This window comes from Rhincodon typus, chromosome 14 (genome assembly GCF_021869965.1).
Source record: "Rhincodon typus isolate 14 chromosome 14, sRhiTyp1.1, whole genome shotgun sequence".
In the NCBI taxonomy this organism is placed as follows: domain Eukaryota; kingdom Metazoa; phylum Chordata; class Chondrichthyes; order Orectolobiformes; family Rhincodontidae; genus Rhincodon; species Rhincodon typus.
Window position 1 is genome coordinate 48,090,574 of NC_063345.1, and position 27,677 is coordinate 48,118,250.

The window sequence follows — 27,677 nt, forward strand, 5'->3', positions numbered from 1 at the left end:
AGGGACAGACCGGACCCACCAAGTCATTGACACTAAAGCTGTCGCCACCTGAAGCCACCCCATTGCCGCCATAGCTACAATGAATGAACCAGAACCATCATGCCGCTATTGAAACTGCCACACTGCCAGGAGGAACAGACCAGACCCACCAACGATGAAGCCTTCGATAAAGCCATGGCCATTATGGACAAGGGAACAGACATCCGGATCCAACATGCTGCCGCAGCAGCCCCTCCCAACTGCCTATCTCCACTGCAGTCACAGAAAAGGTGAATTTTGATACAAAAGAGCAAAATGAAACAACAAAACAACAGAGAAAAAAAAAAGAACGAACAAAGAAGAATGCAGCCAGCCAGGTGAGCTGCAGCATACAGGCATGGAACCTGAACACTTCCTACCCTGCTGCTGCTGGCATCTTTAATCCAGTGCAGTGGGCCAAGGATATGCCAACGTGAGAGCAAAGAGGAGAATTAAAATGACAAGCCACTAGAAGCTTTGGGTTATGCTTGAGACAGAATAGAAGTGTTCTGCAAAGTGTACACCCAATATAGGAGAGACTGCAATTTGAGCATCAAATACAGTAGATTAATGAAATGCACATAAAATGTTAGTTTACCTGGAACTAGTGTTTGGGCTCTTAGACAATCAAGACAGAGGGAGTAAAAGGGCAGCGTTAGATCTCCTGTATTTGTGTGGAAAAGGTGCCATGGGAAAGGGTCAGGGTGTTCGAGTGATGGAGGAGTGGGTTAGGGTATCAAAGAGGGAAGAGTCTTCAAAATGCTGAAAGAGAAGTTGTGTTTGGTGGTGGTGATGTAGTGTAATGTAAAGTCACCATTTTTTTTTTTTTTTTTTTTAAAGACCCTTTGTCTTAAGAGCCAAATACATTGGTGTGTGTCTGGAGCCACAAGTAGGTCAGACCAAATAGGAATGGCAGATTTTGTTCCCCAAAGGACGGGAGTGAACCAGTAGGGTTTTTATAATAACTCAATGATTTTAAGATCATTATTAACAGACTAAAATTTCATACCTGATTCATGAAGTAAATTTGACCTGATAACTTCAGAGCAAGAGTCCATTAAAATTACAATTTGGGCTATCACCTTACGGAACTTCAAAGATATTATGAAATGTGATATCATGAAATGTGATATCTGTTTATAGGTGGCTGATAACACTGAGCCAAAAGAAATAAGAAAAAACCCACAACTGCCCCAAACAAATAAGTAATGGCTTGTTTACTCAACCAAAGTTGAAATGTGGATTAAATCAAGAGTAGCTCAAGAGAGACGACAGATTTATCCATGGTTTTTAACTCTCAATGATTTTTCAAGTGGTTGGTCTCAGTGTGCTGGAGTGATCAACTGCAAAAGGCTCGTGTTCTTCTGACCTGGAGAGTCTTACAAAGCAATTAGGAAGGCAAATGGATGGAACCAGGAAAGCAAATAGCATGTCACCCATTTATTACAAAAGGTTTAGAGTATAGGAGAATGCAATGTCACTTTAATTATACAGGGTTTTGCTGAGCATACAACTACAAATACTGTTTTGATATCTGTATCTAAGGAAGGAAGTATCTACCTTGGGAGGAGTGCAACAAACTTTTATTAGATTAATTCTTGGGAGGAGAAGATTGCCTATTTCTACTTTTAAGAGTAGAATCAGCCTGCACTTTTTGGATTTAAGAAGCATGAAAGATGATCTCATTGAAAAGTAAAGGATTCTGAATGTTGATACAGAGAAGTTGCACTCCCAGGCTGGAACCAGAGGGGTCAAATTAAATATAACAGTTGGTCATTTAGGATTGAGACGAGGGAAGTATCTTAATTTAAAAGAGGTCAAATCTTTGAAATTGCTTATCCCAGAAGGCTCTGGATCGGTCCTTGTGTATATTGAAGACTGATGTCAAGAGATTTTTGGTCACCTCGATAACAGAGGTACAGAAATCAGGCAAATGTGCAGTGAGGTCAAGGCTCATTTTTCTCATCAGTGTAGGGGCTCAAAAAGGGAGTTTACAACTGCCCCTACAGCCCATCTTCTCACAGCAGGAGAAGGAAAATGGAGTACAGAGAATATAAGAATTTAGACCTATTCTGAGGTTATCACAAAATTTAGTTCCGAAGATTAATAATTTAAGTTATTCGGATAAGTGAACAGCACAAACTTGTAGACTGTGTATATTTGATTTTCTCTACTTTTCATTTTTACTTTAAAGTAGAGATTGCTTATTCACAGAAATCTTCAGCCCTTTCTTTGTGCAATGGTTTTGTCAGTTTCTGATTCTTAGAATTTCCTCTGTATTAATTACAGGAACCTTTGGTTACAAAGGTTGCCATTTAAACTTTTGAAACATAGCATTCAGGCATTTTAAAATTAATTTAAACTTAAATTAATCTGAATTAGGCATCACCTGTTAATTTTGAATAGAATCTTATCCTTCATGAATGATAAATTTCAGGTTCAATGACTCGACAGAGATCATGAAATTACGTCAGACTACTTGATTCTCTTCCAAAAACTACGAAGATTCCACAAACTTAGTAATTTTGTCTCATCTTTTATACTCTACAGATGTTCAAATGATCTAAGGAAACTTGATCAAGGGTATTTTGTCGAGCGACTAGCAGATTAGATTCAAGTGTGCCTTGGATATCAGAACAATGGCACACGTGTGAACAATGAAAGTCACTTCCCCTACTTTCAAAGTTTCTCTTTTTATTGCTTTGCTGTTTGTGGGTCTTAAAGCAAACTGGCTATTTGTAGGAAGGGAAACAGGGATAATTTATCATTTTATCTATAGACACTAAACATTAAATTTGCAATTGTTCAGGTTATAATTATACATAGGTCAGCTCCAGTAGAGTTCAACTTCCTCTTCCTCCTTACTACATCCACAATATATCTGAATGCCACAATCAGCAGCCTTACCAGTGTACAAAGTTCTTGCGAAGATTTGTAGCTCGGGTTGTGGATGAGGTTGCTGGCTTGTTCACTGAGCTGGCTGGTTATCCTACAGATGTTTCATTACCATGCTAGGTAACATCATCAGTGTGGCCTCCGATGAAGCAATGTTGTTCCACTCCACTTGGAATTTATATGATCTGGTCTGTTAAGTTGGGTTGTGTCATTTGCGGGTTTATTTTGCATGGGTTTGTATACGAGGTCTAATTCCAAATGTTTGTTGATTGCATTACAGGTTGAAAACCAGACCTCTAGGAATAGTCTTCTGTCTTGGAATCATTCTATGGTATCAGTGGATGATTCTTACCACTGACCAACTGATCATCACAGAAGAAGGACTACTAACAATGTAGTCAGTGGGTGTAGTTTTCTATTCATCCTAATTTTTAAAATCACATATTACTGTCAGTTTCAAAGCCAAACAGCTATAAATCAGAGTTAAAGAATGAAGGGATAAAATCAGAAGTCAATTAGATGACAAATTATGAATGACTAAATAATCAAACCTGAAATGATCAGTCATGGAAACCTATTACTAACGTAATTCAAAATGGGGAATTAGTTTAAATGCTTCTTTCTTCTGTCACTTTCATCAGTGAATGAAGTTTCTAGTGTCCAAAGGAGTTTGTAATTGTCATGATTCTGAGGTGGTTTTTCATCTCAGGTGAGATAGTGGGAAGTGTCTGCAACATACTACATCAGACATCAAATCTCCAAGACAGACTAACTGGGCCAATGGGTCATTCCTTGTTTGCAAGCTGCGCCTCTGATAATGTATGATGTATTACATGAAATAAGAGCTGTGTTTTAAAATTGTGATTAAAAAAAACATTGTTCAAACCAGCTTTTTGCCTTGCTGTATTGGTGACAACTACTCAGCAGTATATTTCAAGGTCCACATCCCAAGTTAAAAGCAGGGATAGTAAATGTTTAAACTCTTCACATTCAAACCAGAATGTCTGGTATGTGACCATCTTTCAATGCATTCCACTTTTTAATCACCAAGTATTCCGACTTAGTTTCAAATCTGTTTGGGAACAGTACTTTACATCTGCAGACATCCCTTAGTTGTGTGAATATTTTTTCTAAAGTATTTCTGAGGTTAACAGCTGACGGGCCTGTATTATTTCATATCTTAATCAAATGAAACTAACAGAACAGAACGATTCATTTGATGTAACCACCCTGCACGGTCTGCTTCAATCCTTCCCTTATGAAACTCGAGGGCTGTAATTACTCATCTCAAAATGGGATATACAGCTGCACAATCCTAGCTGAGTTTTGCCACTGTGGATAAAAGGGTTTATCAAATGTGAAGAGCGACCTAGTTTGCTACAATGAACTTTCTAAAAATTCATCAAAGTCTTTTCCTCTTTGGAATGACATGCATTATCAACAGCGATTAATCTGGTGAATCTTTTGGTGAACTCAATTTATAAAATGCAACAACACAGAGCCTTTTTGTCTTCAGATGAAAATCAATTAGTGTAGGTAAGGCCACAAGGAAAAACTAACATCACTCATCACTAGCCCCTGGCAGCTCAAATGATTTGTCTTCCAAGCTTGGGTGATCAGGAGCTGTTGTAATATCTCAGGAAAATTAATTTTGTTTCTATATTCTAGACCAAGTTTCCCTGTTTGCTGGACCTTTACACAAATAACTTTTAATCAAGGCTGATCTGTGATTAATACTTTAGATGATCCCAGAAGAAGGCTCCTTTTTCATGAGCCCTTATACAGTCTTCCCCCAATATGCTGTGAGAAAGGCAGGTCATTGCCTTTGTCCTTACCTCGATGTTTCTCTGTCGACCACCAAGCATTTCACTGTATGTCGCAAACAGTATGTTCCGCCAAAGACTGCAGACATCCTGTAGACAAAGTACATATTGTAATATTCTTTACAACTATGAATTCACATTATCTCTACATCTTACATTTAAAATTGGAGAAAACACACAAAACTGCAATAACTCAGGTTGAAGTCTTTGTTTTTCAGTTCATGATTAACTGTATCCCAGATTTAAAATAGATAAGTAGTCAGCCATTGAAATGTTCTCAAGATATTAATTTACTTACAGCATAAGAACACAGTAACTTTGAATTCCATATCTGTCCTCAGCAATTTTAGATCCAATACATACGCTTCCCATTCTGCACTCTTGATGAAAGCTTGATGGAAACTATACTTAACCCATGCAGATAAACCATTCCATAAGCACACCTGAAAGTGACTAATGCAAAGCTCCGACACCAAATGACAAACCAAGTTAATAAACAGGGAAACTAAATTAAGTGGCGCAGTTTCGAAAGATACAACTCTGCATTAGAGTTCATTAGACCTTATAGGTTTTACTCTGCCTGATCCAATAACAAATCATGCCAGAAAGATTGCTAATATTTCATTTTAGATTTAATATTTGCAGGCCTTGCAGGCTCACAAATGCAAATACACACTGCAAGCCAACACAACCTGTAGCAGGCAAATTTTGCTGGTTTGCAACACTCCAGATTCAAGAGATTTTTCATGAAATGCTTTGCTCTGAAATTCAATGCAGCATTCATGTGAAATTGGAGTTCATCCACCTGCTCATTATACAAGGTTAGACTCTTTCACAGAAGTTTACATTGATCAGTGACAATTCTGGTTTTCTCAAACGGTATGAGCAATAGCTACTCCTTCTTAAACTACAAAATAAAGATATTACTTTACAGATGTTGCATACTTACATCATCAGAAACCAACACTTGCACCACACAAGCACCGGCCAATAACAGCTTGAATAAGAAGGAGCCCAAATACGAAAGCATTACCAACATGTATTGAAAGCAGTTTCAGATTTAATACTTTGAGAATTTGAATTTTGAAGATTGCGGATATCTGGATTAGGTCTGAAAAAAAAAGTCACTGAAAAACCTATCCAAACCATTGCTTGAAAGGAGGCTTCTCAGAAATTTACATGATTTTAGATAACTGTCTGAATACAGTTCAGGGGAAACATTTGACTGTTAAAATACAGGGTTTTACTTGAACATTGTCTGCAAGCACGGAGTTTGATTTGAAATGTTTACTTGTGGAAATGTTTACTTTACCTGCTACAGAACAAGATATTCAGCCTGTATCTCCTGTTTGAAACACTTGGGCTGTGACATCAGGGTGAGACCTGATTCAATCACTCTTCCAGAAGAACAAAACAAAAAATTCTCAATATTATATTTCCTGAGCAAGCCTTACAAGACTCCAGAAACAACTGCGCATGTTTAGTCATTTGACCACATGTACGAGGACACAAGGTCGAAAGATTTTGGAACATTCTACACCTTTTCTTTTATGATTTGTATCCAAGGATAACAACCAATATCCGAACATGTTTTACTTTTTAAAATAAGAGAAATTCTAAAGAAAGAGAAATATCTAACAGGGAGAGAGCACACGAAGGAGAGAGAAAGAAAGAGAGAGGCAGGCACATAGGGGTTCAGTGCATAGTTCTTTGAAAGCTGCGTCACAGGTAGATAGGGTGGTTAAGAAGGCATTTAGCGTGCTTGCCTTCATTGCTCAGACCACTGATTTTAGGAGTTGGGACATCATGTTGAAGTTGTACAACATGCTGGTGAGGCCACTTTTGGAGTATCGGGTATAGTTCCAATCGCCCTGCTATAGGAAGGATACTATTAAATCGGACAGGGCTCAAAAGATTTACCAGGTTGTTGCCAGGACTGGAGGCTTTGAGGTATATGGAGAGGCTGGCTGGAACTTTTTTCACTGAAGCATAGGAGGTTGAGGGGCGACCTTGTACAGGTTTATAAAATCATGAGGGACATGGATAAAGGTGAATAGCAAAGGTCTTTTCCCTAGCATAGGGCAGTTCAAAACTAGGAGGCATTTTTTAAGGTGAGAGGAGGAAGATTTAAAAAGGAACCTGAGGGGCAACTTTTCCACACAAAAAGAGAGTGTTCATCTGGCATTTCATTCCACATACGAAGTGGTAGATGTAGGTACAGTTACAATACTTAAAAAGACATTTGAACAGGCACACGAATAGGAAAGACTTAGAGGGATATGGGCTAAACACAGGTCAGTGGAACTAGGTTAATTTGGAAAAAACTTGGTCAGCATGGACAAGTTGGACTGAAGTGTATGTTTCCATGCTGTATAACTCTATGATTCTACAGTGCATGGAGTTTAAGTTACTTAGAGGTGTAAACATTTATATATTCACATTACAAGTGTTGTGTTCATCAATTCTGCATAAATTATTGAATGGGCTTTACTTTATAAACACAACATTATTCTTTGATTAAGTTGGAAACCTGATCTTTTCATTCCAAGTCCAATACAAAGAAAGCATACTATTGGCCATACGAGACTTAGGTATAACATTTTTACGTTATGTCATGGCTTGTGGCGTATTGGGATGAGGGAAACCGTGCACCCTCTCATCTTGGTCGTAACAAATATCAAACTCCACCAACACCTCCAGCTGAAGGTCATCATTAATCAGAACCTTAACAGAATCAGCCACGTAAATACTGTGGCTACAAAGCAGATCACAGAAACTAGATAATTTCCAGCTAGTGACTCTCCTAAAACTCAAAAACTTACCATCTACAAGGCACAAGTTGGAGTGCAACAGAATATGCTGTAATTTTCTAAATGAGCACAGCTTCAACAACATTCAAAAAGCTTGACACCAATCTGCATTTCATCCACCACTGTAAACATTCACTCTCCCCACCAACAGTGCACCACTGCTGCAGGTTATATAATGTTCACTGAAGAAGTTTACTACTTTTTGACAGCATCTCCCAAAACTGCTACTTGAAGGGATGAAGTTAGCAGGAATACAAGAGCACCACCTCCTCAAAATTTCCTGAAGTCACATGCTTTCCGGATTTGAAAACATATCGTTTTTTTTTAAATGTCAGTGGGTCAAAGTCCTGAATGTCCTTACAGACTTCATTTGAACTTCCTATCTCGTATCATTACTTGTGGGACTATTTCACCACCAAGACAACAGTTATGACCCATCACCAACTGCTGGAGGACAGTTACAGATAAGCAATAAAAGTAATTCTTTTTTAGCAACATTCAAATCTGTTGAAAGTTTAAAAAAGGTGAATATAGAATGACCCTCTATCAAAAATCTCATTGTAGTGACATATCTATATATGCAAATTGTACAGTAGCTCAAAAATAAATTAGTCTGGCTGTGACTCGACTATTGTTTAGAAAATGGAGTATCACAGCTTATAGCGTGCAACAAATGATTGGGCTGCTGGATGAAAATCATGTGATTACAATTTTCTGTAACCTTTTCAACAAAGTGGTGTTGTATAAAGCAGCAATCTGTCTTAAGCCTTTCATCAACAAGTGTGAAGTTAATTGAAATTAATGCAGATGTTTAGAGTTTATCAAAAGCTTATGAAAGCAAATGGTTTAATATCATCTACACTGGAACACAGTCACTTCATGATAATATGGAAAATGAAACACTACACCATTATTGAAGTGAAAAGCTTCTGCGCATGGTTACCACAATTTCAAGATAATATTTAGTGTAGGTGATGAATGTTGTACCTAATTGAGTACTCAGGATTTGAATACTAAAAGTCAAATCACAGCAGGGCTGCTGCTAGTTATTATGGAAACTACACAAAGACCAGAATGTCACCTGATAACACAAGTAATAAGTTAAAAGCAATATGAATGTTAATAATCCAAAATAAAAACAGAAAAAAAGCTTTAAGTATTCTTGCTGAATTATCTGTGGAGACAGTTCACCTTTCATCAGAACCAGAAAACATTAAAGGCATAACCAGTTTTGTGCACGTTCAAAGGTGGAAAAGGGCCAGTGATGAAAGAACAAAAAGGGGTTTAAGATGGGTTGCTCAGCAAGAGGAATTAAATGATTAAAAGTGGAACAATTGGACAAGACAAAGAAAAAAAAAAATAATGGGCCAATACCGGCTATAAATAACAATAGCAGATGCAGTGCCAGAAGCGGTTGAATGAAAAACGGGGGGGGCAGAGTTTAGGACTTTAACTTATTAAACTCAATGTTGAGCCCACCATACAAGTGCCAAAACCGAGAAGATGTTCTTCAAGCTTCCATTAAGCAGTAAAGAAGGCAGAGCACAAGGAGTGAGAGTAGGGTGAAGAATTAAAATGACATGCAACTAGAAGCTGTGGACCACAATGTGGAACGCAATCTACTCCCACTGTTGAGTACATCTGGTGGGGAATGGGAAATTTCAGGGCATTTGAGAGAGAACCAACCACTTTGGAATGCTGAGAAGGGAGGGGTATCATGACTGACGTGATAGGAATAATGGAGGATGATCTATTGAATGTAGTAACGAGTAGACTAGAAGGTGCGAGAACAAAGGGAAACATTTTATGATTCTGGGAGCAAGAGGAAGGGGTGAGTGTATAGGAAACGGGACCACCAAATGGTCACCATGTAAAAGGAAATTATAGAACAGGAACTTGATGACTCAGGAGATCATTCAGTCCACAGTGCCCACACTATTTGTAGAGGTTTTCAGTTTACTTCTATTTTCCAGCTCTTGATCTGGAACCCAGTGGGGGCTGTGCTACTTCAAATGCACAAAGTATTTTTTTAAAAGCACGTTGAGATTGTCTGCTTCTCCCACACTTTTAGGTAATGATCTTCCGGTGCCCACCACCACCTGCAGGAAAAACACTCTCTACGTCCCTTTAATCAATTGGCCAATAACTTCACATCTATATCACCGGCTTGTTGACCCCCCTGCTAAAGGGAAATAGGTTCTTCCTATCCACTTCAATTTCTTGTCCTCATCTAGGATGAGCAGAGAAAAAACTGGCCCTGTCAGTCACTACTCTAAACGCAGTTTACAATCAGATTGAGCAGGCCAAGTTCATGATAATTTAAAAGACATTTGGAGATTCACCTGTGCAGGCAACGTGCATGCATGGGGTGGGAAGAAGCTTTGGACAAACCAACTATTTCTGATTTGGGACAGCTTTCAGCAAAGTCAATGCCAGATTAAGCAGTTACCCACATAGTATAATTTATTATACAGACACAGTTAACTTTTCTCTAATGGCTGATACAAATCACAAGTGAAAGATGATATAACAGTATCTTGTTATTTTGTTTACAGAAAATGACATTGGCATTAAAACATGATAATGAAATCAAATACAGTGTTTAAAATATCAATGTTGCTATCGTATTTTACCTTTAAATCAACCATGTGCATGTAATTGGAGGTTCTATTTCATACTTGCTTTTGAAATACTGGAAAACATGTTGTTTTACTGTAAAACCCTCTAGACTGCTCATCGGTACGAAGATCCAAAAAAAACGTGTTTGACCCACATCCCCAAAAGATACAGCTGCTCAATAAATAAGAAAAGAACAAAACAGTCTGGTTTTTGCTGTGGAGACAGGCAGCATACAGCTTCCACAGAAAAATGCGTATAGACAGACAGATTTTTGTTCAGTAGGAGAATCAAGGGTTATGGGAAAAGGACAGGAAATTGTACAAGAGCAGGATCTGGATCAGCCACAATCCTATTAGGTAAGCCTGTAAAATTTCCTGAAGCAATTTTTTCCCCAGACATTAGGTTTGGGTTTCATTCAGGACCTGGCTGAAGTATTGCCCCATTTCCAGAGCCAGCAGTCTTTACTTTCATTGTTAAAGTTGTGCCACAAACTGGTCCAGCTAATCTTTCTCTCTGATAGGACTTCTGTCAAGTAATTTGATGTTATTTCTGCCTCTTCATTTAATCCACTCCAATGAGGTCGTCAAACTTCAAAAGTTTAAATGAACACTGCATCCCCTGATTGTGCTTATGTACTCAGAGATGATAATCAATGCATCCCATTCTGCCACACAACACCTGCTGGACACAGCTATGATACAGAAAGGGAGTACATTGCTACAAACTGAACAACATTATGCCAAGACTTACATTTAAGTCCGTGAGTAACAGCATGGAGATCAATTGCATGAATAAGAGATAGAGAAAATCACAAAAATCACAGGTAATGTTTGTGGGAAGAACCACCGGTTGTAGTACATTTTCTATCATTTTACAATGTGATTATGGAAGTTTTAGAAAGCTTTAATTATTCAATTCAATACAAAACTGGTGCTAAATACTTCAGTTTTTTTTTCTAAAACAGCAAATCATTTATGCCCTTCCATTTCCCAGTGTCGGAGCAGCTTTCAACTTCAGCAACCATTTCCAAGAAATGGAAGCATATTGATTTTGTTTGAACAGGTTAGTTCCAGTTGCTCTAATTTCCTAAGGGCTTGGGGAAAATGCTACTCATCTGTTCAAACTTTTATTGACAATAACTAAGTTTCTATGGGCATTTGTGTACAACGACAAAACACATTTAGACCACACATGGACTATTGACAGCAACTCTGGGCTCCACGTGTTAGGAAAGATATACTGGCACTGGAAAGACTGCATTATAAACTTGCCAAAACGATTGATACCTATACTCCAAGTGTTAAATTATAAGGCGTGATTACACAAACCAGGGTTGTACTGCCTTAAATCTAGAAAGTTAGGGAATGATTTGATCGGCGTTTAAGACATTACGCGAAGACAATGCGGCAGATAGAGAATCTAGAACAAGCTGGAGGAGGCACGTAGCCCAGGAATTAGGGGGGAAGATTACAAAACATGGCATGGACCCAATCAGGTAAACAGCCTCCTCGGTGTCATGAGTGGTCAAAGCTGGAAATGTTCCTCCACTGCCAACTAATGTGGCAGATCAATTATGAACTTTAGATTTAAGATTGATAGATCTTGTTGTCCAAAAAAATTAAGGATATGGGACAAAGCTGGTTATATGGAGTTAGGTCATATGTGATCCATAATGTTAAATTAATGGTTGAACCAGATCAAGGGGTAAAATGGCATCTCTCTGTTCCTTTGTTCTTAAAATATACTTTGTTCACCTAGAATTCAGAAGTATAATCAGTTGCTGTGTGAGAACATAGGTGATCTGATCATCCCTGAGGCTACAGGACAATTTCAGGGGGAAGGCAGTCTGAAAATTGGGATTGAGCAGGGAATTTATGGCAAGAGAGAAAATTCTGTCCAGAGGTCAAAAAAAAAAACCCCAAAGAACTGCAGATGCTGGAAAATCAGAAAAAAACAAACGAAATTGCTGGAAAAACTCAGCATTTCTGACAGCATCTGTAGAGAAAAAGCAGAGTTAACACTTTGGATCCAGTGACCCTTTCAGAACCATATCATTACAGAATCAGAACCCCTACAGTGTGGAAGCAGGCCATTCGGCCCATTGAGTCCACATCAACCCTCCGATGAGCATCCCACCCAGACCCACCTCCTACCCTACCCCTGCATTTCCCACCCTCGACACTATGAGCAATTTAGCACAGCCAATCCACCCAACCCGCACATCTTCGGATTGTGGGAGGAAACCGGAGCACCTGGCAGAAACCCATGCAGGCACGGGGAGAACGCGCAAACTCCACACAGACAGTTGCCCAAAGGTGGAATCGAACCCGGGTCCCCAGTGCTAAGAGGCAGCAGTGATAATCACTATGCCGCCCCAACTATAGATTGACATTTAATTCTGTCAGTGGAGTCATTACTTGATGGGAGCTGAACTTTAAATTACAGACAGTTAAATTCTTCTATTTTCAGCAGCTCTAATGCCTATGCTGGTGCTGAAAAAGAAAGGACTTACATACTTTAGTGGACTATTTCTCTTAATTGGTTGCATAATATACTTACATCCATTTGGAGAATATTTCATGGTTTTAATAGCCCATCTGACACATCAACTATCAACTTGTTCCACCTCCTTATGAAGTGTGAATTTACAAAAAAATTGTGCCAGGCTGCAAATGGGTTGGAATATGCAGCTACAGGCTGCTCAGCATACTCCGTCCTTGATGAGTGACAGGTATAAAATGGATTGCATGTAGGGCCAACTATTTTCAGCCAGAAGTGCCAAGTAGCTGGTCCATCTCAACCACTTCCTGAGTTCTCCGCATCACAAATGCTGGACTTCAGCCAACTTTTAAATACATACAAGATCAAGAAATGGTTGCATGTGCTGGGTATAACAAGTCTAGAGGTGCTTTAACACTGGTTGTTGTGCTGAAACCTTGTCCTCCGGAATTAGTCATATCTCGTGTTCTCATACTGTTAAAACACTAGCAATTTCTTGCTAAAATGAAAAAAATTGATAAGATGTGTCAGGTCCACAAAAAAAAAGCGAAACAAATCCCATCTGGCCAATTATCTATCCATCATCAACCAAGTAAACAAAGACCACATTGGCACTGTTATCAAGTCACATTTATTAACTAATAACCTGCTCTCTAATATTACTGTGTTCCATCATGACCACTTAGGTCCAAAACATCATTGCAGACTTGGTTCAAACATGGACAAAGGGGTCAACGTGAAGGGGAAAAGTGAGAGCAATACCGTTTAAAATCAAGGCAGCTGTTGACCGCGTGGCTTCAAGGAGCAGAAGTAAAAATAATGTTAAAAGGATTGGGAAAACTCTCCACTGACAAGTCATACTTAGGAGGGGGGAGGGGCTAGGGAAACCAATCATCTCTGGACATAGCTGCAGAAGTTCATCAGGGCAATGTCCTTTGCCCAATCACCTTGACTGCTTTATCAAAGACTTTCCCTCATCCAGCTGAAGTCAGACAGAGAATTATGCAGAGAAAGAGGCCATTTTGTGCACTGTGCTTGCACCAGCTCTTTGGTGGAGCTATCCAAATAGTCTGACTCCCTTGTTCTTCCCCTGTAGTCATTCAACTTTTTTCCTTTAACGATTTACCCAATTCTCTGGTGAAAGGGCATCAACTGAAATGTTACTTCTATTTCACTCTCCTTAGTTGCTGCCAGATCTGATTATTTTCATCATTTTCTGTTGTTGTTTCAGACTTCCAGCATCTGCAATGTTTTGCTTTTGTGTTGAAAGAGACATCTGAATCTGTCTGCCCAATAGAAATAATGCTATACCACCTTGTAAACAGTTATAGACAAGGAGGATGAGTAAAAACAAATATACAAGTTTTTGGATTTAGAAATCAGAAGTAATTATTAGGTCACTTGGATGAGCAAGCAACTTTTGTTCTGTTCAAATAATGACTACATATTGGTTCACAGGTTTCACTTGCTGCAGGAATGGTTTAAAAGAACCACATGCACTGGCTTTACTGAATAAATAAAGGCCATCTCTATTACCCTTTCCATTATTAAATAAAAGACAACTGTCATTCTAGTTTTAATCATGTACAGAAAACTATCCACATAATTGTGGTCTGTGGACTTGAGGAACCTTTTTATGCCATTAACCCTCAAAAGTATCATGACTTGAAACATCTAACTACTGCCAGCAGTACCAGTGATGTGTTCATTTGCTGAAAGAGGATGCTAAAATTGTACTTGCTCTCACCTTTAGCCTTGCAGTATCAAATCACATTATGACTAAATTAACAACTGCAGAAACTTCAGACCTTGTATCACACTGCTTCATATAGTCTTTAAATGCCATTTCAGTTCCTATCAAGACACAAATCAGTGGAAGCAATTTTTAATGCAGCTGCTAAACAATAAGACCCATTAATAGCTGAACTCTGACAGCACTATTCACGATGATTAATGGTTCTGTGTATAATTTGATTATTCTATTAATTCTGCTGATTACTGTTCCTGCTAATACAGTGAAGGTCACTTCCAAAATAAATCTTCATTACACACTTACATTAATGGAGAGAAAATACTGCCTCTAACTAGTTGTTTTTCTTAATTAAAAGCTAATGTAACATGAACTAAATAAGCTTGAGGGCTACCTTTGCTTCTGTTACAGTAACAGGATGTTTTTGAAAAAAAATCAAGATAGAAACTATTTCACCTTAAATCACGTTGGTAATGGAGACTTAAAGATGATAAATAAAAATTAAAGGATTAAGAAAGCCCTCTTCAAGAAATATGAAAGCATGTGCAGCCACCTAAAGCTATGAACTGTTTCTACTTCAGTGACCCAAACAAACATCGAACTTTAAACAACTAAATTTTAGATAATTAGATGTTTCTACTAAAATGTTCAGACAAAAATGTCAATCTACCCTAAACGTAATCCAAATGGAAGGGGGGTGGAATGAAACATTTAAGATTAACATTTTGAAATTCATGTCATTTCAAAGAGACTACGGATTTACAAAAATTGCAAAGAAAAATGCACATGTAAGCTGTTTGCTAGGCTCTTTACGTTAAAGAGAATTATTTATGTGTGAGACATTTCTTTACAGTAGTATACATTATTGGATTACCTACATCACTATGATAATCATAAATAAGCTCTTCACTTTAAGCTATTCAATGTAAACATTGATTTATTTTTTAAAAATCAATCCAATTTACCTCTGCTCATTTGTTCTATTCTCCCACTCTCATATCTTGCTCCTTCTGCTCATATTAAAAAATTGTTTAGTTTTCATGTTGATTATAATTTTATTCTACTCAAACGATGGCAATTTGCCCCATGTGACTTTTTTGCCCTCTGCTTTCATTATTAATTTGGGAGATGTAAGCAGCCAAGCACTTATTGGCTAGAAAACAATTTTCAGGTTCCCAGCCAATGGAAGTCTGGAAAACAGCATCCAAATATGGAAGAAGTTGTAGTGAGGAATAAAAAACCTGTCAATCATGGAACAATCAAGATAAGATGCTGCAAATCTGAAATTAAAACAGAAAATGCTGGAAATCTCAGGTTATGGAGCATTTGTGGAGACAAACAGAGCTAATGTTTCAGACCTGTGACCTTTAAATCACAACTGGGAAAACTTAAGAACAAATTGATTTTGATGAAGGGATGGATGTGACAAGGACAAAAGGAAGGTCTGTGACAGGGTGCAAGACAGGAAAGGTTTAATGCTAGAAGAGTTAGTCTTCCTGAACCATAGAGAATGGTCTTGGCAGAAAGAAAAGTAACAACTAAACAAAGAAATGCATGGAGGTGATCTGCTGCTGGTGAGCAAAAGAAAACAGTGTAAAAATCAACACATGCATACAAAAGGCAACAAACAGATATTGAAATCTGAGCTTTGAAACTGGTGAAATCAACAAGGGCTGTAAAATGCCTAATTAAAAGATGTTGTTGCCACTCCTCAAGCTTATGTTCAGCTTCACTGGAACAATGCAACACGGGAAGAAAGCAATGTCAGCACTAAGGAAAGTTAAGAATTAAAAAAGGACATGTCACCAGAATCCTGGGGTCATACTTGCAGGTGTGGAGGTGTTCCACAAAGCAGACACAATTCAAGCTTTGTCTCACCTGTCAGGGTTAAATGCAGAAAAGACTACACGTAAGCAGCGAGTACAGCCGACTAGACTGAAGGAAGCACACAAATTGCTGGTTCACCTTGAAGAGGTGTTTGGGAATCTGGACAGCGAGAACAGAGGTAAAAAGGGCAGGTTGTACATCTTCTGGATTGGCATGGCAAGATGCCATGGAACAGATGCAGGATACCAAAAGTGACTGAGGAACAGACCAAGATATCATGGATGGAATGGTCCCTTTGGAATGCTGAAAGGAGGCAGGCAAGGTACGCTTGGAGGTGGAAGTGGTCTATTGAATTTGGAAGCTGGTGTGTGAAAGGAGAGGACAAGAGAAACCCTGTTGTGGTCAACAGAATTATACAATCAAATAGTACAGAAGAGGCCCTTCATTCCATCAAGTCTGCACCAACAAAAACTAGTCTAAAACTACACTAGTCCCACTTTCCAGTACTTGGCCCATAGCCTTGAATATTACAACATTTCAAGTGTTCATCCAAGTACTACTTAAAGGTTTGAGGTTTCCTGCCTCAACTACCCACTCAAGCAGTGCATTCCAAATTCCTATGTGAACTTTTCATTTCCTTAAAATCCCCTCTAAAGCTCCAGTCTTTCACCTCAAAATTATGCTTCCTTATTATTGACTCTTCAACTGCAAGGAGCAGTTAAATTCCTATCCACCCTGTCCATTCTCCTCAATTAAGTCTCCTTTCAGTGTTTTCTGCTTTAAAGAATTCAGTCGCCTCTTACGCCGTTTCTGAACTGCTTCTAAAACATTTAGATTTTTCCTTAACAAAGATGATCAATATTACGACAAATGCAGTCTCACCAATGCACCGTGTAGCTGGAACATAACATCCCTACATTTTTATTCAAATCCTCACAGATTAAAAGCTAATATGCTATTAACAATCCTAATTACTTGCTGTAGTTGCATACGGAACTTCTATAATTCATGCACTAGGACACTCAGATCTCCAGGCATCTTGGAGCTCCACAATTCAGATAATGTATTTCTTTTTATTCTTCCTGACAAATGGACAATTTCACATTTCCCACATTATAATCCATTTGCTTCGTGGTTCACTCAACATAATCAATCACTTTGTAGCTTCCATATTTCTTCTTCACAACTTGCATTCCCAATCTACATCAGCTAATTTAGCAACCGTAACTTCTGACCAGTCATGCAGATCATTTACATAAATTGTAAAGAGTTGAAGCACCAGCAATAATCTCTGTGGCACCCCACTCAATGCATCTTGCCAAGTTAAAAATGACCCATTTATGCTATCCACTGGAACATCTACCCATATGCCCAAAGATATATTGATCAAGAATTAACCTGTTGGGTCACGTGAGGACCGAAGGCAAAAACTCAGAACCCGAAGGAGACATTATCCTTGAATCAAAGGGACAGCCAAAAATGACGAAGTTAAAAAACACAATTCAAACAAAATAAAACAATATTGCTAAACTGCAATCCCTTGACTTCCACGTTACAACAGAACCAAATCAGTCTTTCAACCACTAAACCATTGAAGACCCTCCAAATAGTCACTCCAATGGTTCCCAACTAGATGTTTGTAAAGCCAATCCCAGACTTTGAAAATAAGTTTCCAAGCACTGGCTTTGTATCTTAAAACAAAAGACTTAACTACTAGATACACAATAACTCTAGCAGAGAGAAAATTAAACAACATAGTAAGCTGAATAATGTGTGTGCTTTAAAGTCAAAACATTTGTTTTCAGAAAAGCATTCAGACAAAAGATAAACAAAACAAACACACAGTTAAGGGATAAATAAAGCAAAGTAACAAAACTAGCCAGGTTACTTAAGTAGCTTTCATGGTTCATTGTTTTGCAAGTATAAATTTGGACTTCTTGGTGGCTTTTCCGAAACATTAATCAGCGTCACCTTTTTGGTTCATCCAAGCAAAGGCAGCAATACTTCAACCTGTTAAACTGCACAGCATGCAAGGGGGGTATAATTGCCTACTCCTGCTCCATATTCAAGTGTTCATAATTCAATGGATTGGTAGGTTCTTAAAATGATTAATCGTCATGTTAAAATCCTTGTGAATTAAACTGATGTACAATTCTATGTTTAGTGTCATGTGGATACATCCTACACACAAACAAGCCAACCAATATTTTCCATAAGGGCAAGTTGACTTGAAATCAGACTTCTATGGGACAACATACTAATAAACTAATCCCATCAAGAATGTCTTCAAAAGGACCAACGCAAATTAAACTTATAAGCCTATCAACTCTCACACTGGAAAACAGTTTCAGTACTTGATCTCTAGCAACAAAAATCATGCTTTCAGTTTCAGATAAGGACAGGAAATTCAGTTACACTGGTATTGCTCGTACAGTCATGGTCATCTGTCTTGAGAAGCATCAGACCACAGATACACCAAAATATCATTTCAGTGACGACTTTCTTTCACTACACAATTACAACACTTGACAAACATTAGATAGCAGTTGGTATATGAGCCTTTGTCTATAACATTTGCTTTTAAATTTACTAAAATTTGAACACCGAAAATATAACTACCAACTATTTTACCAAAACAATGTGTAGAGAGTCCATCATACTGGAATGGACAAGTATAACAGACTGAAGAGATAGTGCCTTAAAAACAGTTGATCAAATCTTGATAGATACTGCAAAAAATCATGTTCATTGTGGTATTAATTGCAACACATGAACATAAAAAAAATTGGAGACGATTACATTTTTTCTCCAAATTATCCATATGACAGTTACTTCACATCGACAGATTAACTTGCTTTTGTTTCAGAGTAGAAATTTACTTAGTCATTCAGCATTAAATGCAATGTACAAGCTAAATCATTCTCCCACGTTAAAATGCATTTTACTGTCAAATTTACTGATCTTTGAAAGTACAATTTTCTCGTGCTTGATAATTATCTAATTTTCTATTAACAATTATTATGTGCATAATTCTAGCATGATGAATATTCAGCAGAATAAAAAGTTGACTGAGTTCAATCACATTTTTCAGTAAAGGAGCATATCCTCAACGAAACTCAACATAACAGTAACCTTTCTCTGCCCCATCAATCTCTCTCACAGAGGTTTACATTTTAAAGCAGCCAAGCAACAATTTAGATTTTTGCTCATGATTTACCTGAAAACACATCCTGCAACAAATGACTTCTTAATCTGAATAAAGCAGCACAAGATTAATCCTACCACCTAATAGCCACTTCCTTCCAAAGCTACTGACTAAAGTAAACTACAGATAAAAATACTTGAAAGGTTAGGACCGTAATTCTACAACTGAATTACGTCAGTCTGAAGGTCCAATCAGTAATGCTTAAAATTCAGACACTACTAATGTAAAATCTCACTCAAGTTAATCATAAATTTTCTGGAAATTACATCTGTAATCTGGGACAAGCAAACCTGTTTCAGGCAGTTTTTCTATACATTTTACAAATTAATTTGTTCACTGTAATACAAATTATAAGGATCAACTGTAAAATACAAGATGTCTTCAAATAACCAACATACACATTTCTGAACATGCAGTAATTCCTGTGCAACATCCTCACACGTAATTAATTTTGAACTTGAAATCTTCATATTTTAACTACAAAAAAGTGAACCAAGGAGTCTGTAGTGTAATAAATAATAGGGTCATGTCAATAGACCAGAAATCAAAAGGCCCAGGCTAAAGCGACGGGGACACTGATTAAAGATCAGGGCAGCACGTGGAGCTTCAATTCAATTGATAAATCCCAGGTAGCCTCGGTATAATTATTAGTTGTTGTAAAAAACTATTTTGTTCACTAATGTTCTTTAGGGAAGGAAATCTGCCATCCTTATCTTTCCTACATGTGACTCCAGATCCACAGCAACATGGTCAACTCAAGTATCCTCTGAAAACAGTTTAGTGAGCCACCTAGGGGCAAAAGCATCCAGACTTAAACTGATTTGCAAAAGCTGCAAATATGATGCGAGGAGAAACTTTATATCACAGCTCGAGTAATTAAGGCAGGCTTTCCTTTAATTTTGCTGAGTCAAAATCTTGGAATTCTCTTCTAAACAGCACTATGGAAAGCAGCTGTTTAAGGACTGCTGTCTTCACAAGACCAATTAGGGCTAGACAAAAAAAAAAAATGGTGACCCAGCCAGCAATAGCCACATTTTGTGAAATAAAGGCAAAAAGTTAAATAGAAATGTTCAATTTTCATCAAATGAACTACTTTCTAAATAACATTAATCTAAAGCAGTTCTGAGGAAGGGTCACTGGACCTGAAATGTTAACTGATGATTTTCTTCACAGTTGCTGCCAGACCTGCTGAGCTTTTCCAGCAATTTCTGTTTTTGTTCCTGATTTACAGCATCTGCAGCCCTTTTCGTTTTTATCTAACATTAATCTATATTGCAGAAATAGCTTTGGATACAAGTAGGGGAACAAACAGATGAACAAGAGGTTTAAAATAATTAATAGTTTACTTCTGAACTAAATTTGGTTTCACTCTTTTAAACGAACATGTATTTGGTGAGTAAAACTGTAGATCATTCATGCTTCAATTTTTTTTCTTTATTCATTCACAGGATGAGCACATCACTGGCTAGGTACTACTTATTGCCCATCCCAATTGCCTAGAGGGCAGTTAAGAGTCAACCACATTGCTGTGGGTCTGGAGTCACATCTAGGTCAGACCACGTAAGGATGGCAGTTTCCTTCCCTAAAGGACATTAGTGAACCAGATGGGGTTTTCTGACAATCGACAATGGAATCGTGGTCATCATTAGAGGGTGGGATTCAAACCCAGGTTCCCAGAACATTATCTGGGTCTCTGGATTAACTGTCCTGTGATAATACCACTCGGCCATCACCTTCCCTCATTATTATGTTATGCTGTCAATGATTTTAGAAGACACACCAAGTTTTAACCAGGTGATGTAACATTCACATATTGCTCATCAATTTCTAAATTTACAAAAATATGCTAAAAGTACTGCCCAACTTTAACATAACCAAAGCTTTTTTGAACTGTTTTGTACCAACTTCAGACATTTGCTGGAAGTCATGCAAATCTCATGTTAGAAAACTATGAAACCATATAAACAATTTTAGAATTGCAATTTTCAGGTATCAAGAATGAAATTCACGCACCTGCAGAAGCATTGTGGTATTTCTCCAACACCATACAAGGGAAAGAGGAACGGTGTGTTTCCATAGCGTCCAAGGCACTGTAGGAAGTGTTGGGTTGCTTTGAGTCCCTCAGGGGTCAAAGCAGTTTCAGAGACCATAGCGATGGAATGTAGAACGAAATGCTGTAGATTTGCAGTTAATTTTTTTGTCTTCAAATAATCTGAAAATCTACTGTCCTTGAAGTCTGTGGATTAACAACAGCAAACAACTTACTTCATATTTTGTTTCATTCAACCAACTTGCAGATTTGATATTTTGACTTAAGTATCAAATGCGTTTTGTTTGTTGGTTCTAAAAGATCTAAGGTCAAAAATGACTAGAAATAGAAGTGGTGCTCTCAAAAAAAAAATCCCTCTCTCCACAAAATATTTAGCTAGAGGAGGAGTGGAAGACATTTGAAGTGGTCAAGTTGCCTCACACCTTAGCAATTAAAGCTAGCAGGCAAGAGGGAATTGTGAGATGGAGAATGAAATGAGTAACCAAACATCAAGATTAAAAAAGGTACACATCATTAAAATTGTCTAAACGTTTTATTTCAAATCACGTATTTGAGGCCGTTAGGTTTAACAATTTAGCTACAAACGGCTTTAAAAAACTTGAGCACCGTAATAATAGCATTTGCTATGGAATCATAGCACATGACTTGAAAATTTCCTCAGTTGCTTGACGGGGGGGGGACGGGGTGGGGGGGGGGGGGGGGGGGAGGAGGGGGGGGCGGGGGGAGAGGGCGGGCATAGTTTTCTTTGAGACACCAACAATCTAAGGATTAAAAACTTAAAAACCAACAGCCATTAATGCAGGACTGCAATATGAAAAATAAGAACAATGATATTACACAGTATCATATAGCCTTATTTAATACCCCTTGAAGATAATTTCATTAAGTTGACATACATATACGTTGTAAGCCAGGAAGAGTTCTAAAAGGAAACAGATTATTACTAAAATATACTTGAACATGGAAGATAACACAATTAAAGTTGTGTATTTCAGTATCCTATAAATCACAGTTTTTTCAAAAAGCTGTAGATCAGTATACAAAACAACAGGTGATATGTAGATAAAATTAAGTCTGCAGTGAACGCACAGTTCCTCGAGCGCAATGGCAGAAACTTTAAAACTTTAAAGGGTGACCTTAGTCATAAAAGTACAGTACCTACGTATTCATCTGGGTGTTGTTCATATTCCAAACAGAAAGTAAGAAATTTCATCAACATTCGTTTTTCCACCATCGTGAGCTGTTTGCTGGCAAAGACGTCAGCTCTGGAACATGGTACCTAAGAATGAGGGGAAAGGTAAGATAAAATAAATTTTAGCCTGGAAAGAATACAATGAAAATGTAAGCCATCAGTTCTAGAAAATACAAGAGGCACAGAATTCAAATAGAAGCCGTCAAACAGCAGTTCCTGATGCAAGACACAATCAACCATAACCGTCCTTTTGGTATGAAGATTATTTCCAGTTCCCAGGATATCTTAAAATACCTGTAACTGCTAACGAGCAGACCTTGTAGACAGGTTTCAGAGTAATGGACTCCAAAGTTAACCTGCATTTCAAAATAAATACTAAACACCAAAATTCCTGTAACTCCTTTGCCCTTGAATCACATGCGCAGAGTACTGCATCGCAGCAAATTAGTCTTTAGTGAGCCAGATTTACTTAGATCAAGCCTAAAATTAAATATCTACATCTTCTTAAAAATATAAAATTGCTAAACAAGGTACCTTTGTAGATTCAGATGACTACTGTAACGTACAAATTGCTTTGCAGCTTAGCAAGTTCAACAATTTTTAAGTGAACCACTCAAGGAAATTACCACAATGTCGCTAATTCATCACAATTTTATGGACTGTTCTGTGAATTCTAAAAATGAAGTGCAGCAGTAAGTAATTCTTTATGGTCTAGATTTTGAGTTATGGTTAATTTTGTTGCTTTGATGAATTTTCCTTTCAATCAGCAAAAGAGAGATATTTTATAACATTTAATTATACTACCTTTGGTAACAATCAGGTGCTGACAACAATTTGAACATATCCTAATGTCTTATTAGAAGAAATATTCATAATGTGCCTAATTTATAAGTGAAGTCTGGCTCATCAAGTATGCTGTGTCAGTCATATGCTGGGCAGATTTGAAATGAGAGATCACAATTCAAATATTTCCAATACTATATCGGTTGGATAATAGTCAAAAGAACTGTTGTGTTTATGAAGGTGCCCTTTTCTACTGCGTCAACCACATTCCTGCGTTATTAATGGTCAAGCAAAATCCCAACTTAAAAAATCATCACCTACACAATAATTGTTACCTTCTCAAATAAAGCCAAACTAACTAAAAACGTCAGCTCCCAACAGTTCAGTTGCTAGAAAGGGCCGATTTGGTAATCAAAATAACAAATCTTACATTTACAGGAATTATTTCCGACATCACCATCATCAAGCGTCACCAAACTGCCTGCACCAGCAGGCAAATTCAGTAACAAGTGTTGAGCTTGATTTTCTGACAAGTGGCAATCTCATGCTGGGTCAGATGCTGGGCAGATTGAGTGCCAGGTGGGCAGTACGTGATGTCGTGTTTAGGCTGGATGGGAATTGGAGAGATATATCACTTCTTTTGGGAGTCAGGCAAAGCATGAGTCAAGTTGGACCCGGAGGTGGTGGTTGGGGAAAGGGGAGTGGGTCTTGAAGGTGTGGAGGAGGTAGAGGTAGATCAAGTCCAGAGTTTGGTGCGGGGGGCGGGGAAGAGATGTGCTGGGTCCTGGGGGAAGGGAGGGGATGTCAGGTCAGGAACCGGGGGTATGGGGTTCCAGGAGAGGTATAGTTGAGGGTGTTGGTTGCACGGGAAGTCAGCTGAACACTTTCTCAGAAGTTAGGATATTTAACAGTCTAACCTTCCCCGAGTGGTTATTTATTTAATTTCATGAGATCCCTCCAAATCATTTAAATCAGATGATGGTTTCAAGCATAGGGGTAGTCCCCAGTGGAATCTTTGAATTCCTGGGCAATTCCTTCAGCGTCCATTATGACAGGGACTCTACAGAGTCTCCACTGCTGTCTGACCATCAGAAAACCTGGGCTATTATTTCTGTTAAGACAAAGCAATGCAGTCATAACACTTCTTGGCTACATAGACCTGGAACATGCAATCTAAGATGCTTCTGTCCATGTCCATTAAAGCATCTGCAAGAGGAAGAAAAAGTTAATTTATCCACCCGGTACATATTCAGAAAAAGAAAACCATAAAAACAATGAGCACCTCACTTTAGGCTTTGGCTATGATGACTTGTAAATATAATTTGACATAAATAAAGCCATAATTTTTTTTCCCCCCCAAAAGAGTTCACAAAATCGCCTCAAACAGCAGAATAAAAGAAAAACACAGCCAATTTATCATTTGTTCCTGGTAACTAATAGCCTAGGTTATACTCTGGATATAAAGAAACTTTGAGTCAAAACAAGTTTGAAAATCACAGATCGGAGATTTATTTGGATATAGCATCAAAGAACATGGGACACAATAAATAAAGATTGTATAGCTGTTATTTCCATGATGTGAAACTTTGATTATTTAAGGGCTTAAGGCGACTAAGTTGCCAACTAGTAGTATTTAACTATACTTTGACTGAGACTAAATATCACGTACAGATATTGCAAAAAGGCAACAAGCTTTTGACTTCGGCCACATCAGCCCTTATTTTAGTCAAAACGTAATACTTCCTGCGGAAACCAGCTGTGTCAATTTTTAATATCTAACTGATCGTTTTGCTAATAACAATACTAATCCTTGAAGAATTATCAACACTATTTTCTATAAATAATCAATCATTCTTCCACGTATTAAAAATACCTACAGACAAGGATAGTACAGCTAATTGAAAATATTTAATCTTAGATTTACTAAAATGCAAAGGTTTGAGACAGAAGTAGCAATTCAACAGCAAAAACTGCAAAGAAAGGAGTGTTGGTGATGAACAGAAGCTCTCATCAGGCAGTACCATGAGAAAAGCTGACTTCATGTATTGCTTCTTCTCTACTTATGCTGAGGTAGAGCCTTCATTTTTACTTTGTGGGTTTGAGAGCTATTTGGGGTTATGTGTCAGCTATAAATACTTCCAACAGTTTATGGGCTATTAACTACAATTGCACTAGCTAAGTTAACATTTCTGAGTATTTTGATGAATGGCTGCATGAACCTCAAATAGATCAATCAGATACTCAACTCTGAAGAGGAATTCAAATTATAAGTTATGTGCACTCACCTATCTCTGCCTGCCTTCTAGATTCGCTCCCTATCTCACTTCTCCCTTAACAGGGCTTCTCTTCATTTAATTGCCTTTCCATTCAATTTCTAATCACATTTACTGTTAGTCTTTATAAATGACTTTGACATGGACAGAGAGAGCACAATCTTGGAGATAGGTCAATAACACCAACGAGTGAGGAGGACGATAGGAAAATTTAGCATGATGCAAACATTTTTATGATAATGGGCTTAATATTAGCATGTGAAATTTAGCTTGACAAACTGAATGGTCATACAATTTGGGGGAGCAAAAATAGAAAAAGCAAATACACATAAAATGGAAAGATTTTTAAAGATATGAGTGAACAGCAAGACTTGGAGACCAGATCCATAATCCCCTGAAAATATATGCAGATACAGAAACTAAGCACAGAGTTCTACATTTCCCCTTTGTCCCTTATAATTCAGCAGCTTTCAGTCAAAACATGACTGCCTGCTTTTAAAAACATATTAGATTATTACAATGCCTGATAACATAACTGGGACACAAAAGACAGAGAGAAACTAAATACAAGTTAGATATTTTGCTATTTTGTCAGTAAAAGCACAGCATGCATATTTGCTATACAACAAAGTTGTGCAGTTGGGCCCAGATATGGTAGTCAAAAGAAACCCTTTCCAAATTTATAATTCTAAGTTTGTATTTACAGTGGGTTCTACTATAACGTGCGTTCCGGCAATGTGAATTGGCTGTAACGTGATTGACAAATAAGGGAATGCTGTTTCCAAAACACAAATTTGTGTTGGCTATAACATGATTCAATCGAGTACGCATCGAAATTGCGGGCTTTGTCAAAAGGAAAATTTTGTTTTTTCCCCCCCACCAATCCTTGCAGATGGTGTAAGTGTTCAGAATAAGTCTGAATGAGACAACACAGTGTGGAGCTGGAGGAACACAGCAGGCCAGGCAGCATCAGAGGAGAAGGAAAGCTGACATTTCGGGTCAGCTGGCCTGCTGTGTTCCTCCAGCTCCACACTGTTATCTCAGACTCCCGCATCGGCAGTTCTTACTATATCTGAATAAGTCTGAATGAGCTCATTTAAAAAGAGGTAATTGGATTGAATGTCATAAACTTCAAATATGTTATCACACAGAGGACAACCATCTTATTACGAAAATATGTCAAGTCTTAGTTTGAAGAGTTTATGGCTGAACACATTAAAAGCAAAAAAAAAAAGTTTAGTTTAGAATAATGAGTGCTGTTAAAACATGCAGCTTTTTGTGTAGTAAGTTTGCCTAGATTTTGTTACAGATTTAATATTTAAGAACTTTGGAACTTGTTCATGTAAATCATGTATACCGTAAGTTGTCTGTGTTAGAACCTGCTCTTTTCTAGCACTATTTTGAATACAAATGTTACTCAGGTTTATAATGCATTTTAAACCTACAATTAACTTCAATGTCAATGGGCTACATAGGAAAGAAAGGTCGGATTCCTCTGCTTCACTTATCTGAAAATCTATCCAAAAGTCTGTGCTGATGGAATGTCAGGTCAGATCAGCAATGGGCTAGGCTGTGACACAGATTATGTTTATTTGATTACAAGTGTCAAGGTTCACACAAGTGACAGGCATGGCGCCAATATCAGAAAGTGGTGAGGGAGAATTTTGAGTGATATTTTTCAGTGGTCTGCCCCAACCCTGCTTTTCCTATAGGCACTGTTATTTGTACAGCACGATTTTCTATAATGCTATGTTGCACAGGAATGCAACTATTGTGTTATAGCAGAACTTCCTGTACTTTTATTAAGCGTGCAAAGTTGTGCTCGATGACTGTTTACCTTCTATACTGTTAAGTAGTTTTTTTTAGCAACTTGCACCTAAAATATTTGCAATATAATCCACAACGGACTGGCACACGGAGCCAGTTTAAGCCT

The 27,677-nt window shown here is 37.9% G+C and overlaps 1 protein-coding gene across 1 annotated transcript in view; it reads right to left on the reverse strand.

The window, feature by feature from the left end:
• Window positions 1-27,677, reverse strand: part of chm (CHM Rab escort protein) — an 86,611-nt gene that overhangs the window by 25,180 nt on the left and 33,754 nt on the right. Inside the window, exons 7-9 of the mRNA XM_048605157.1 lie at window positions 22,655-22,775; window positions 21,460-21,682; window positions 4,749-4,826 (exon numbers count right to left, since the gene is read on the reverse strand). Coding sequence (XP_048461114.1) covers window positions 4,749-4,826; window positions 21,460-21,682; window positions 22,655-22,775 — 422 coding nt within the window. The remainder of the gene's footprint in view (window positions 1-4,748; window positions 4,827-21,459; window positions 21,683-22,654; window positions 22,776-27,677) is intronic.